The 14,137-nt window shown below is 53.4% G+C and overlaps 2 protein-coding genes across 3 annotated transcripts; one reads left to right on the forward strand and one right to left on the reverse strand.

Moving 5' to 3' along the window:
• Nucleotides 1–831: 831 nt before the first annotated feature.
• Nucleotides 832–8,845, reverse strand: TMEM176B (transmembrane protein 176B). 2 transcript variants are annotated; one of them, XM_068972724.1, is made up of 8 exons: nucleotides 8,746–8,845; nucleotides 7,794–7,860; nucleotides 6,128–6,358; nucleotides 3,791–3,901; nucleotides 3,112–3,168; nucleotides 2,651–2,872; nucleotides 1,639–1,758; nucleotides 832–1,123 (listed from the first exon to the last, which is right to left on the reverse strand). In XM_068972724.1, exons 3-8 carry the CDS (start codon nucleotides 6,317–6,319, stop codon nucleotides 1,028–1,030), a joined length of 798 nt encoding a protein of 265 aa, XP_068828825.1. In that variant the 5' UTR covers nucleotides 6,320–6,358; nucleotides 7,794–7,860; nucleotides 8,746–8,845; the 3' UTR covers nucleotides 832–1,027. The 2 variants fall into 2 exon arrangements, with proteins under 2 accessions (XP_068828825.1, XP_068828826.1); XM_068972725.1 differs by having other exon boundaries at nucleotides 6,128–6,326; nucleotides 8,746–8,839.
• Nucleotides 8,846–9,267: 422 nt separating this feature from the next.
• On the forward strand, nucleotides 9,268–13,701 carry TMEM176A (transmembrane protein 176A). The gene is made up of 7 exons (XM_068973154.1): nucleotides 9,268–9,330; nucleotides 10,102–10,312; nucleotides 10,770–10,880; nucleotides 11,993–12,049; nucleotides 12,213–12,425; nucleotides 12,962–13,072; nucleotides 13,416–13,701. The coding sequence occupies exons 2-7, from the start codon at nucleotides 10,106–10,108 to the stop codon at nucleotides 13,455–13,457; spliced, it is 741 nt and encodes a 246-aa protein (XP_068829255.1). The 5' UTR covers nucleotides 9,268–9,330; nucleotides 10,102–10,105; the 3' UTR covers nucleotides 13,458–13,701.
• Nucleotides 13,702–14,137: the final 436 nt, after the last annotated feature.

The following is a 14,137-nucleotide window of genomic DNA, read 5'->3' on the forward strand; positions in this document are numbered from 1 at the left end:
GGTGAATAACAGGTGTATGTGTGTGTGGTGTGTGTGTGTGTAGTGAGAGAACCAACAGTAATTACTGCAAAAAAGAAGAGAGTAAGAAAGAGATGGAGGAGACAGAGAAAAAGAAAAGAAGGAAGGGAGGGAGGGAGGGAGGAAAGAAAGTAAAAAGACGGAGGGGGAGGATGAGGAAGGGCAGGAGGAAAGGGAGGGAGGGAGGCAATGATCTCGGTCCATGTCTTGCTGGCTCCGTAGAGCCCACAGATCCGTTATAGATGCTTAAAGACAATAGGTAAAAAGATCCTAAGCTTGTGATAGCTATTTTCACTTTACATTGAACAGAAGGAAATTGTCAAAAGGAGTTTTTGCACTTGGGATATAGAGCAAAATGAAAATTTAGTCTTATTCGGACCCGGTTTCCATATGATATGTCAGTCAGTCAGTTCAGTCACTCAGTCTTGTCTGACTCTTTGCAACCCTATGGACTGCATCACACCAGGCCTCCCTGTCCATCACCAACTCTTGGAGCTCACTTAAACTCATGTCCATTGAGTCGGTGATGCCATCCAGCCATCTCATCCTCTGTCATCCCCTTCTCCTCCCGCCTTCAATCTTTCTCAGCATCAGGGTCTTTTCAAATGAGTCAGTTCTATTCATCAAGTGGCCAAAGTATTGGAGTTTTCGCTTCAGCATCAGTCCTTGCAATGAATATTCAGGACTGATTTCCTTTAAGATGGATTGGTTGGATCTCATGCGTAATTCTCATTCAATTTCATGAGTATGGATGCACCGGGTATATTAACAAACAAAGACTACATCTTTTCCACACAAAATCATTCTTTGGGGTTATTTCTGTTTAATCAGCACTGGGGGAAACATGACAATACCTGTTTGCTGAGTGGAAGACCCTGGAGTGGCCACAGTGGGTGAGGGTGGGGAGAAGAAAAGTGAGCACAGGAAGCAAGTCTGTGGGACAGGGTGGTGAGGGGCCCTGGGCGACTTGGAAGGGGCATGCAGGGTCCAGGCAAGGGTCTCTGGCCGCTCACAGTACAATGACAGCCGTGGTCTTCTCCTTGGAGGGGGAGGGGGGCACTGAATTCTCCCCCAGCAGATTCCTCTCTGACCCTTCTTCATCCTGCTGAAAAAAGAAAAACAGGAAGAAAATCAATCCTCGGGAGGAAAAGGATGGGACAGAGTCAGCTCCATTTGGCAATCAGGCAAAGGAAAGAAGGAGGGAAGGAAAAGCTGATGGAAGAAGGGGAGCTAGACAAGATCTAGGCCAGAAAAGAGAGAAAGTGCGGAACTGACAACAAAGAAGCGGGGGAGGCAGATGTTAACCCAGGTCAAAGTGATGGGGTCACCTTCCCCAGACAGCGAAGGGCAGAGCCCAGCACAGGCAAAGGCTGAGTGAGGGGGACATGACCTCGGCTCAGCCGTGTTCCTGCCCTGCTGTGGTTCCCTAGAGCCACACCAGCCAGACCCGCCCTTTCCCTGCATGATGTGTGTGCTCAGTCGCTTCAGTCATGTCTGACTCTCTGTGACCCAGTGGACCGGAGCCCACCAGGCTCCTCTGTCTTTGGGATTCTCCAGACAAGAATACTGGAGTGGGCTGCCATTTCCTCCTCCAGGGGATCTTTCTCCCTAACAGCTCACCAGGGCCCAGGAGCTCTGGCCACAGAAGCTTCGAAGACCCACGCCCAGGGAAGCCAAGGACACAATGACCTGCAGAGCACAGATAGCCAGGAGCAGAGCACGGATTCCTAGGAACAAATCCTAAAGATAAAGGAGAAAAAACAGTTACCATCAGGAGTCAGCTCCTGTGATTCCTCTGTTACTCTCATCTTGCTAGGAGGTATCAGAGTCTGTTCAACTAACTCCTTCTCACCCAGAAGCAGACTGCATTTTCCAACCACAGGGGCAGCCAGTCTCCATCCTATTTGCTTGTCTGCAGGGTGACCTTACCACACCCTGTGAAGAGGTGGAGACTATTGCTCAACCCCCTGGAATCTGGAATCAAAGCCTGGGAATGCTTTGATCAACAACATACAATGGAAGTGACACTAGGGCCTGGCAGCTTCCATTGCCTACATCTTAAAATGCTCACAGTGGGATGCTGCCTATTGTAACCCAGTTGCCCAAGCCACACAGAGAAGCCATTGTAGCCTCCCTGGCTGGTACTCCCCAGCTGAGCCCCCTGACATGTGAGTGTGCCATCTTGGCAGTCCAGCCAATCAAACTCCTGGATGACTTCACACCCAACTGACCCATGACTGCAACTGCCTGAGAAAACCCAAGTGAGGACTGCCCATGTAACCCTAGTCAACCCACAGAATGTGAGACATACTAACCAACTGCAGTGTTAAGTCACTGCATTTGGGGGCCGTGTGTTACCCGGCAGGGGATGAGTGATAGCAGTCACACACCAGGAAAGACAGAAGGGTGGCTCATGATATCCTGTCCCCTCTTTGCTCCTCATCCCCTTTGATTCAGGGAATGATCATGCCCGGAGATCTGAACGGTGTCTTCAATTTAAGTTAAAACCTCCTGAACCAACAACGTCAGATGAGGTCCACACTCAGAGGGCCTCCGTGTCTGCCCTCTGGTGCCCCAGTCCCCCAATTTACAGCTATGATGTGTTCTTGGAAGATTGACTCTCCTTTCTCACCATCAGCATTTGCATGTATCTTCTGCAGTTCTCCTCCTCCCACGATGAATAGGAACTTCTTCTCTGGTACCAAGAGGTAGGGGTGACAGGGACTAAGGAATCACACACGGAGCTGATGTCATAGAAGCCATCACCTTCCCAGAGGAAGCTATTCACACAGAAGACGACAGCGGCCACGGCCGTGGCGATGCCAGCCAGGGTGAGCAGACCTGATACGCAGCCCTAGAAGAGAGAGGTTCAAGAGGCGGTCCCCCTCCATGGATGGCAGAGCCCTGGGGTCCCAGCCTCAAACCAACCTCCTCTTCCCCAGCTTCCTGGCCCGGGATAAAAACCCTTCCTACCCTTCCAGGAAAGATCTTAGGATATTTGAAACCACAGGAGCAAAGACAGAAAAATAGAGCAGGAAAACAGACATCATAGGGGGACAGAGGACAAGGTGGGGCAGAGGATGCCTGACTCACCGAGAGTTTGCCCCGGCGCTTCTCGTGGACAATAGCCCCAATGCCTGCTGCAATGGCCTAGGAAGAGAAGACACCAGAAAAGCCCTCCAGTTGACCGTCTCCCATCACACTTCTTCCAACAGGCCCCAGAACAGCCAGTTTGAAGCAGGATCCAAGAGCCATGCAAAAAAACCTAGCAGACAGACAGGACTCCATTTACAACTGCCCGACTCTTCCCAGCCACGCCTTTAAGAGGAAAATGGAGGGTGGAAGGGTTTTGCCCGCCCACTAAGGCAGCCTCCTCATCACTGTTGTTCAGTCACTAAGAGGTGTCCGACTCTATGTGACCCCATGGACTGCAGCAGGCCAGGCTCCCCTGTCCTTCACCATCTCCTGAGCTTGCCCAAACTCTTGTCCCATTGAGTCGGTGATGCCATCCAACCATCTCATCCCACCGGCGTCCTCATAACATAAGGCATTTGGTCCCTGGGACTGTGGTCTCTTCCCCCGATCCCTGACCCAGATCCAAAGGAACTTTCTTTCTCCTTGTCCATGACCACTTGCCTCCCAAGTAGATCACAGCCCTTCCCTCCCATCCAAGTACTAGTCAGGCCTGGCCCTGCTTAACGTCCAAGGTCAGATGAAATCGGGAGTCCTCAGGATGGTATGGCCGCAGACTCATAACCCCTTTCTTACTCACCACAAACCCTGCCCACAAGGCACAGCCCGAGGCACGCAGCCAAATCCACGGTCCCAAGTAGAGAAGCCCACCGAGGGCACAGCTGATCGCCCCAAGCAACAGCTGGGTCACCTGCAAGAGATGGGGAAAGCCACGCCCCTTCCCATGAACCCACGCACTCAGGGCACAGCCCCGGAGATGGCTCCCCTCTCTTGCCCTGCCTTGACTTCTCTGCTTGGATTCTGAAAGTTCTATCCATGAAGCAGTGCATCCTGCTTCTCCCTCACCCCTCTGACTTGATAGCATTTTATCCTTCATTCTTTCCTAAATCCCAGTTTTCCTAAATACCACACCTTGTCATCCCACTTGATGCTTCCTGCTTCTTTTCTCCTCTTTTTCCCATGGGAAGCCCACCATCCTGTCCAGGATGGGCCACAAAGACCTCCTTCCAGAAAGGAGTGTGGTTGGCTGACAGCCTGGGCTTCCCTGGTGGCTTAGACGGTAAGGAATCTGCCGGCAATGCAGGAGACCCAGGTTTAATCCTTGGGTTGGGAAAATCCCCTGGAGAAGGGAATGGCCACCCACTCCAGTATTCTGGCCTGGAGAATCCCATGGACAGAGGAGCCTGGTGGGCACCAGTCCATGCGGTCACAAAGAGTCAAACACGACTGAGCGACTTGCACACTTCACTAGCTGACAGCCTGCAGTGGTCAGCGTCTTTGGGGTCCCCTCATCTTTCAAGCCGAAGGCACATTCTTTAGGGATAGCTGCCCAGCAAGGACTAAGCAAGGTGGTGGTTCGAGGGCCATTTCCACCTAGAACGGGACTCCTGTGGTGGGCAGTGTTTGCTCCCAAGCTCCCTACTGGGCTACTACGGACCTCATCAGGGCTCCATCAAGACCTCCTCTCTCCCCCTGCCCACTCCTGCCCTTTTCACTGCATGATGTTACACCCCAGTAAAACTTTTGCACACCTAGCTCCCCACTGGGTGTCTGTTTCCTGGAGGATCTGGCTATCATGGCTTCTTGGACGTCACCACCTACATGGATATCATCAGCTACATGTCCTGCCAGCCTCTCAGATTCATCACATCCAAATGCCAGACCCCATCCCCCACACCACCAGGGTCTGCCTCGCTGACTTCCAGTGCTCCAGTCTTCTGGTCACTCTCACTCCAAACCTCAGCATCCTCTCAGACTCATCTCCTCTCTGGTGCCCCAAGTCCACCCACTCCCAAGTGACCCCCCCGCCACCACCAAAGACTTGGACTCCACTCTCTCCTCATTTTTGCTGTAACCTCGCAGATGCTGACCCTCCATACATCTTACCTGGACACCACCTGGCTGGGAGGCTGCCTGAAGCTCAGGTACCTGCCCCGAATCCCTCCATGTCCAATCCTTCCCACCATCGAAGCTGATCCAGGACAAACTCTTCAGCTAGTCACTCAAGGCTCTCAGCAATACTGGTTTATATTTCCAGTCTAATCAGCCAGGAGTCCCATTCTCTTTACTCTGACAGAACCTGCCCTATGCTTTCTGGCTTCTTTGCCTTTGTCCTAGGCATTCTCGAAACCTGAAATTCCTTTCCTCCCATCCTCCACCTCTATCTGTTAAACACATTGCTTCTCCATTCAAGGTCTGGCTCAGATGCCATCCCTTGCAGGAGGCCCTCTGCAGGAGGCCGTCCTGTCTTCCAAGCACATCACCTATTGTTGTTGTTCAACCACTCAGTCGTATCCAATTCTTTGCAGCCCCATGGACTGCAGCACATCAGGCTTCCCTGTCCATCACCAACTCCCAGAGCTTGCTTACAAGCTCATATCCATTGAATCAATGATACCAAACAACCATCTCATCTTCTGCCACCCTCTTCTCATTTTGCCTTTGATCTTTCCCAGCATCAGGGTCTTTACCAATGAGCTGGCTCTTCACATCAGGTGGCCACCTGATCTACCTTTGCCTCTAGGCGTTTGTGCAGTTGCCTGACCCTTCTGAGGAATGCTGAGCACCTTGAGGTGATCATCGAGGGATTCTGGCTTCAGCCTTCCCCACAACGTGCCTATCATATCGCCTGGCATCTGTAGGCCCTCCGTCCACATGGGTTCAAAAGCCTCCAGCGATCCTTCCACCTGCTCACCCCTACCTCTGGCTGGGGCTGCTCATACTGCACCAGAGAAACAATCCCTTACTTCTTTCCATCTCAATCTCTGTGTCGAAACTTCCAAACAAGCAGGGATACAAGTTGTGAGTTTTCATGGGGATTTTACCCACTTCCTTTTCTCACATCATATTGGAGAAGGAGTGTTACCTGCCTCTGCGTCACCGTGCTAACCCACCTCTCCAGCCAGCCCACTCTTACCCCTAGTGCCAGCTGTCCATAGCCTATCCTGGCCTTGGCAGGACGGTGAGACAGGCGCTCCACCAGGGAACTCCCAGCTTTTAGCAGTTGTGCCAAAGCGGATTCCTGGTGGATGTGGATGTCAATGTGGGTGGGCTGGGAGAGCGTAGAGCCCACATCAACTCCATTCACAGTCAGCGTGTTCTGGGCCATCCTCCTGCTGGGGAGATGTACAGGAGTGAGGTCCGAGAGCTGAGGAAGAAGAAAAGGAATACACAGCACGAGTGCAGGGTAAGAAAACAGTCTCCATGTCAAGTCCCGGCATGTGAGATCTCAGTTGTCTGACCAGGGACCAAACCCATGCCCCAGCCTAGAAAGTTCAGAGTCTTAACCACTGAACCACCAGGGAAGTCCCGGATCTTAATTTGGAATACAAATCTGAATCATTTGTAGAGTTTTCACCACATGTATCCTGGGATCTCTTCCCCAAATGGTCAGATACAGTTTGTCTGGGGTTTGGGATTAACAAAGAAAGGAATCTGAATTATTTTAGCAGTATGGTGTGTATAGTTACACATAATACTTTTATATGGTAAAAAAAAAAATCAAAAGATAAGTAAGTGTATACTGCTAAAATCCTCTCTCCTATTATAATTATACCAATGATACATCTTTCTCTCATAGCCAGCTAGTTACCTTCCAGGCAGAAAAATATTACCATTTTCTAATATGCTTCCTGTGACTGTTCCAATCCACTTCTATGACTATTCCAATACTGTTAATTCTCCCATTATGACTGTGGTTGACTTTCTTTTCACGTTTAAGACCCTTTTTCCTCTTCTTTTGTGAGCTTCCGTTTCATATCCTATGACTGCCTTGTTTTATTGTTTTGTTTTGGTCTTTACAGGAGTTCTTTGTGTGTTTGAAAAATTACCATCTGTGACATGACTTGCAGATAGGGCTTTAATATTTGTAATTTATTTTTGACTTAGCTTGTATTTTTATATAATCAAAATTTTCAGTCATTTTTTCATGATTTCTGGGTTATAGAGCATACTTAAAAAGGACTTTGCCATGTCCAGATCATAAAATAATAATTCTTCCCTGTTTTCTTCTGAGTGCTTTTATGTTTTCAGTTTTCACATTTAAATGTTGATCTATCTGGAACTTACCTTGTAAGCTGGGGCAAAATGGATCCAAATTGTTTTTTTTTTTAAGATGTTAAACTTCTGAAAATATATCCTGTTTATGGAATGGATCGTCTTTCTCCCACTGATTTAAAATGCTCCCTGGAGCAAAAGTGAAATTCCCATAGGAAACCAAGTCTGTTTTACTCTTTAACTGGCCCATTGGTGGATCTGATGAGTCATGCACCATGACCGTAAGTTTTAATTATAAATACAGAGTTTCATATTTAGCTGAGCTATTTCATTGACCCCCTCACCATGTTACTTTTCTCTTTGATGGCCACTTTTGCTAGATTACTTCTCCTTGCGTATTTTGGAATCAACTTGCCTTGTTCCAAAAGAAATCCCCTAGAAGCAATTCTCATGGTCATCCTAATGATCACTGTTTAAATCATAGCATTATTAATAATGATTCTAATAACATCAGTGAGAAAGATAAATTTAAAGTCTTCCCATCTGTATTGTATAAGCTTCTCAGAGCAGCTTCATGCTTCACCTACCTGGCCTCCTGTGAAGGATACAAGTCAGGTGTCTGATGATTCTGCCGATGCGCAAGGAGGTTCAGACCTGTTCACAGACCCATCCCAGGAAGCCCAGTCAGAATTCCAGCCAGATCATCCTTGGGCTCCAGGGATAAGCATCATATTAAGGCCCAGAAAGTGGCTTAGGCTCCAGCTGCCTCCAAGTCTTCTGGGTACCACCTCTTTCACCCCACCCCCCAAGTCCTCTGGGTACCACCTCTTCCCCCCTCCACCCCCCCCCAAGTCCTCTGGGTACTGCTATCTCCCCCCTCCACCCTCCTCCAAGCCTCTGGGTACCAGTACTTCCCCCCTACCCCCTCCAAGTCCTCTGGGTACCACCACTTCCCCCCTCCACACCCCGCTCCCAACTCCAGTCCCCATATCAGCCTAGATTCCTGCTCTTCCTCTGAGCCAGGCCAGCCCCATGAAGGTTCCCTTTCATGCCACCCTGACTTCAGGCTAGGGAGCTCTTCCTCGCAGCCCTGGACCCTCCTCTCTGCCCGGCTCCTCCCTATTCCCCCTCAAGCTGGAGAGAACCGGCCAGAGCCCATGCTATACCCTGGGCCCTCCACCTTCCACCTTTCCTACCAAAAGACCTCTCACCACAAGCCCTCCTTAGCCTCAGCCGCCTCACCCCTGGAATAGAGGCATGAGGCACTAGGGAGGAACAGCCGCCCAGTTGATGTGGCCAGACATGGGCTCCCGGCCCTCCCCAGGCATTTTTCTAGGGTCCCTTCCTCTGGCTAATGTATCCCTTCCTTCCAAGCAGGTCCTAGGGGAACCAGGAACCGGGCAGAATGGCATCCTGTGAGACAGGATGGGGGCTTTGGGGACTGGTCTTGGAGCCTCCTAGAGAAAGTTGAGGGGTGGGGTCTGGCAGTGAGTGTCTCCTGGAAGGGGGGATCATCTAGGCTGTAAAGGCTCTTCTCACCTGCTGTCCTCTGGGAGCCAGCGGCCGAGCCAGGCAGAGCTAGGAGGAGCTGCCCAGAGCTGAGACCCACTGGGGGGTGGGAGAGAGCAGAAGGAAGGGATGGAGTGATGAGAACCTGACCTTCAGCATCTTGACTTCCCAGAAAGAAGCTGGGCCAAAGGGGCCCCTCTAGGGGGGTTTGGTCTTGAGTAGACAGTCAGGCTGGCCAGAGAAGGCAGAGAACACACACACACACATACACTCTGGCATGTCCATACCTACTCAGACAGCACACACACTGGGGGAATTCTTGATCAGAAAGCCCCTGCCCTAGTGGCGACAGGAGACAGAATGGCCTCTTGGGGTTTCCCAGGGCTGGTCAGCTCTTCCATCTCCCAGGCCACCCACCTGGCCCTTGCGCTCTCCCGGACACCAGAGCCCAGCTTTCCCCAGAAGCTGGAAAACCTTGGAGGGGCCCTATGCTCCAGCTGGGAAGTTGCCTCATCCTTCCCTGCTGGCACTCCACCAAGTACCTCCCGCTTCTGCCTGCTCGGGTCTCCCCAGCCCTGCCCACCATTCTCCACTGCCGGTCCCTGAGGAGAGCAGGTAAGGCAGGTCCATAGCCTGGGGGGACCCTTTCCCCCAAGACCCTTCTCAGAGGAGGCCCCACCCTGCCGCCACAGGCCCTCCAGAACTTGCTGGGCAGGGAGAGAGGGAGGGACCAACCTCCCCTGCAGAGGAGGGGCCTCCAGGAAGGTACAGGAGTGGGGGGCCAGGTGCACTGATGCCAAGTCGTTCCCACCTTTGGTCTCCATCTCCACCCATGGCTTCATCCTTCTTGCTGGGTTGGTGGGGTGGGGAGGGCAGTTAGAACAGGACTGAGGAGCCATTGGTGAGGAGAGAAGTATTTAGGGGTTGCTGGAGGGTCCCCAGACTCAGCTAGGGATCAGCTGCTTCTGGAGAAGTTCAGCAGGCAGCCAGGACTCGGTTCTGCCCAGCAGCCAGGGGGCTCCAAAGGGGAAGAGGCAGAGAGAGGAGCCAGGGGCGGGGGTACTGGGGTGGCACAAGCGTGCTGGGGGCAGAGGGGAGAAGTGAGAACTCTGGGCCATGGCCTGGTCCAGCCCCCAAGGTGGTGGGAGGAGGATGAAGGGAAGGTCTGGGGTCAAGGGGAGGCCCCATGAAACTCATGGCCCCATGAGCAGTGGTCCCAGCCTCAGGAGACTCAAGCATCCTTCATGAGATGCCCCCTCAAGACAGGTCCTGGGTGCTGCTCTGTGACCCAGGGTGGTGTGGGGGGTCTCCGCCAGCTCCTGTGGAATCCGTGCCAACCTCCTCCTGCCCACTCTTCACCCCCGACACTCCCTTCCTCCCTGCCAGGCAGATGTCCAGAGGCATGGAGACGGTGGACCACAGGGAGGCGGCCCCCAGGGCTCCCCAGCCTGTCTGCATCCAGCTGCACTTCCACCACGAGTCGGGTCTGGCCAAGCTCCTGCTAGGCGGGTGCTCCCTGCTGCAGCCCCTCCTCCTGCCCGGGCCCCACGCCACCTCCCGGGCCCTGGGCCGCCACAGGCTGCTGGTGACCTCCTGGGTGAGTAAGGCTGCCAGCCGTGAGGGGCGCGGACAGGAGCCCAGGCTCCCCAGACCTGGAAGGGGAAGCCCCTCTCCTCTCGCTAGCTCCCTGCCAGCCTCACTCCGAACAGGATGCTAAGCCAGTCTTATCTTCTAACCGGAGATCAAGTTCCTGCTTTTCCCCCCACTTACCTCTCAGTGAGAGCTGTAGGTAGGGTAGGTTATGGGCTGAAGGGTGCAAAGGAGCCCCTGACCATTTAAAGTCCCAGCTGGGAGAGCCCTGAGTTCATCCTCTCCCTCCCCTCCCCTTGTCTCCTCTCCTCTCCTCTGCCTTCCCTTCCCCCCTCTTTTTCTCTCTCTTTCATGAGGTTCTAACTGTTAATACCTGGAGTGGCAGGTCTCCCCAAAACTACCCTGAGACTTAGGCACAGAGGGTTGCTCCTGGGATTCGTGTGCTTAGGTTTCTCATCTTTCAGGTGATGCAGATCGTGCTGGGGGTGCTGAGTGGGGTCCTGGGAGGATTCCTCTACATCTTCTCCTCCACCACCCTGAGGAATTCGGGAGCTCCCATCTGGACGGGGGCTGTGGTGAGTGGGGCGGGAGGACAGTGGGAAGAATGGACCCGAGGAGAGAGAGGCCGCTACCATCAACCCAGCAAAATGTGGACTGTTAGCACCTGAACACAACCCCAGCTCCTCCAGGCCTATGCCCTGCTTCTACTGACAGCAACCAGCTGAGCCAAGGGCTGGGAGGGCCACGGTCACTGGTCAGCTCTCCCAGGCCTCTGCCCAGGGCCTCCCCACCACTTCTCCCACCTTCAGCAGGAGATCAGCTGAGGATCTTGGGCGGGCTCATCTCTAGACTCTGGCACTGCTTTGAGATGGAGGAGGCAGGATGAGCCGGAGGATGTGCAAGCCAGGGGCTCCTCCTGGTGGCTTCGCATGGTCCTCTGCGGGTCCTGCACACCGGGCTCTTGGGGGAGGGGAACCCTGGACCACAGTGGTGATGTCAGCAGAAGGAGGTATGCCACCTGCAGCAGGAGATGGGGGTGCGGGTCATGGCAGGACCGAGGCACCCTGTATCCTGCCCACACTCACAGAACAACAGCAAAGCGCACATATGAAGACAGGAGCCAAAAGTAACCATCCTCATCCACCCCATGGCAAAACCACACTGAGATGAGCTACGGCGTTGCCAGACAGGACCCTGATCCACTTTCCTCCAGGATTGACCAGGCTTCCTGTCCTGGAAGGCCCACTGGGCGGGAGGCTGAGCTGTTGGAATGGGCGCCCATGCCCACCCAGAAATGGCTGACCCTCATCCTATACCGAGAGCTCCTCCAACAACCTGGACCTTCCACCCCACCACCCTGGAGCTTTTGTAAAGCCCCTGGTGCTGCCTCGAAAGAGAGAGTTTGGAGGGGGAAGGAGGGCTTACTCCTGACTTGACCATGAGCATTTGTCCGATGTCTCCTAAGTAGAGGGTCCTACAGCCTCAGGAGTTTTCATTCAGGCCTCAATACTCTCCCCGTAATCTTACAGACCACAGACCTCCGGCCTGTGCAGAGTGCTGTGGGGAAGGGCCAGCTAGACGACTGCAGGAGTCATGGAGGAAAAAGAAAGCAGGCAGCTGGGGAGGAGGCAGGGGATGGGGGAGTTGGGGGATTTGCACAAACCCTGCGGCTTCAACCTCTCCCCAGGCTGTGCTGGCTGGAGCTGTCGCCTTCATTTACGAGAAACGAGGTGGCATCTACTGGGTGAGTTGGGGAAGGGCAAGGGTGAACACCAGGCCCAGAAGCTGGAGGCCTTCCCAAGCCTCCAGCTCCATCACACGCCCCTCCCCCACTCCCACCCCTGGCCCCAGGGTGGGTGCCAGAGAAACTGAGTCTCCAAGGTCTCTCTGTGTCTGCTCCTCACCAGGCCCTGCTGAGGACCCTGCTCGCCCTGGCAGCCTTCTCCACAGCCACTGCCGCCATCATAATCGGGGCTGGAAGATTCTATGAGTACCACTTTATTTTCTATAAGGGCATCTGTAATGTCTCCCCCTCCTGGAGGCCCACAGGGGCCCCCAGCCCCCTGAGTCCGGACCTCGGGAGGCTGCAACAGTGCACCGCCTACGTGAACATGCTGAAGGTACCCGGGCGGGGACACACAGCAGCAGGTGGGGGACGGGGTGGGGGCAGTCCGACCCTGGACGGGAGGGAGGCCATCCATCAAAGAGGGTGTGACCTGTTCTGCCCTGACAAACAGACATGGCAGTGAACAAAACACAAGCAGTCCCTGCAGTTTGTGGGCAGTTACAGATCCATGGGAAATACAAATGTCGAACTCAGAATAAATGAGCCAATAGAGCTAGTATTGCACATATGCGATGGGGTGCATAGGGGTTCAATGTCCGTTTAGGTCTCGGAGTTGTCAGGGAAAACAGATCACTGCCCAAGCCTGTCCCTTTCTGATGAGGAAACCGACGTGCTCTCTCCATGCTACAGCCACAGACCCCCCAACACAGGGCTCCTTCTTCATCCCACCTCTCCAACCCTGGAAGCCACAGACATGGGGAATGGGACGAATGGGGTGGAGAGTGACCCTGTGCCATGCGGAAGGGGGACACAGACTCCACGTGGCAACAGTCACTCTGGGGGCTCACGGCTTTGGTCCTCTGTCCCCAGGCCCTGTTCATAAGCATCAATGCCATGCTGTTAGGGGTCTGGATTCTACTGCTTCTGGCATCTCTGCTGCCCCTGTGTCTGTGCTGCTGGAGAAGATACAGACGTAAGGAGGTGAGTCCCTAAAGCTTGTGTGGTGGGGGCAGCAAGGGAACAGGAATGGAGAGTGGGTGGTTTAGGGAGGAGAAAAGGGTCCTTACAGAGAGTCTCAATGGGCATGATTCCTGTCTTTCTACCCCCATAGTGGCCCAGCCCAGAGAGCTCCTATCCCTGACTAAGTGGTACCCAGTCCAAAGACCCTATGGAGCCAGGGACGTGCAGGTCCATGGTGGGACCTGGGGCTCTTTGCACGAGGCTGATGTCAGATCCGACTGACTCCAGAACTGAGCTGCCCTGGAGGAGAGCGTTTACACTGTCTCTCCCCCGTGGGCTGTCTCACCCTCTCCTTTTCCCTTAGAAAAGAGACCTTCCCTTGGAAGAAACTGCCGGAAGTGAGTGAGATCCAGCCCTGCCTCTCTGGAGGACTCATGCCTGGAGCTCCCTCCTGGACTGGGTGTCCAAGCATCTGCCTCGTGGGAGAAGAGCCAGGCCAGGAAGAGAGGCTCTGTCTGCCCCAATGATCCTCCCGCATGGCCACAGCCGCTGCCTGCTCCACCGTCTCAGCTGTTCTTGCCTATTTCCGGCTTGCCTTCACCACCTGCCTGCCTCATGCCCCTCTTGGGTACTGATGATAATAAACTCCTGTATTGTTGCTCCCAGCTTCTTGCCTAGGGTATTTCTTTTGGTTGGAGGAAGACAGAGGAGAATGAGCCAACAGCAAAGCTAGGAAGATCCTCCCACTCCCAACCCCTCTCTGGGGCTAGAGTACCCATCCCTGAAAACAGAGTCTCCTCAAGGCTGGTACTGGGAGCTCTAGGTTCAAATACCCAGGGATGGATAAAAAGAATGGAGACTCAGAGCCTGGCTACTCACAATTCAGAGTTAAGAGGGTGAATCCTTGACCATTTGAGAGTTGGACGTTTTTTAATTTTGACTGCTTGGAAATATTAAGAATTAGATAAGATAACACTGAGATGCAATCATTTCAGAAATCTTTTTTTATAAAGCTAGAACATCCAACAGTGTGACGAAATACAAACCTTGGATACTTGTCCCATGAAAAAAAAGCGGGGGGAGGCT

This window comes from Capricornis sumatraensis, chromosome 5 (assembly GCF_032405125.1).
Source record: "Capricornis sumatraensis isolate serow.1 chromosome 5, serow.2, whole genome shotgun sequence".
Lineage (NCBI taxonomy): Eukaryota > Metazoa > Chordata > Mammalia > Artiodactyla > Bovidae > Capricornis > Capricornis sumatraensis.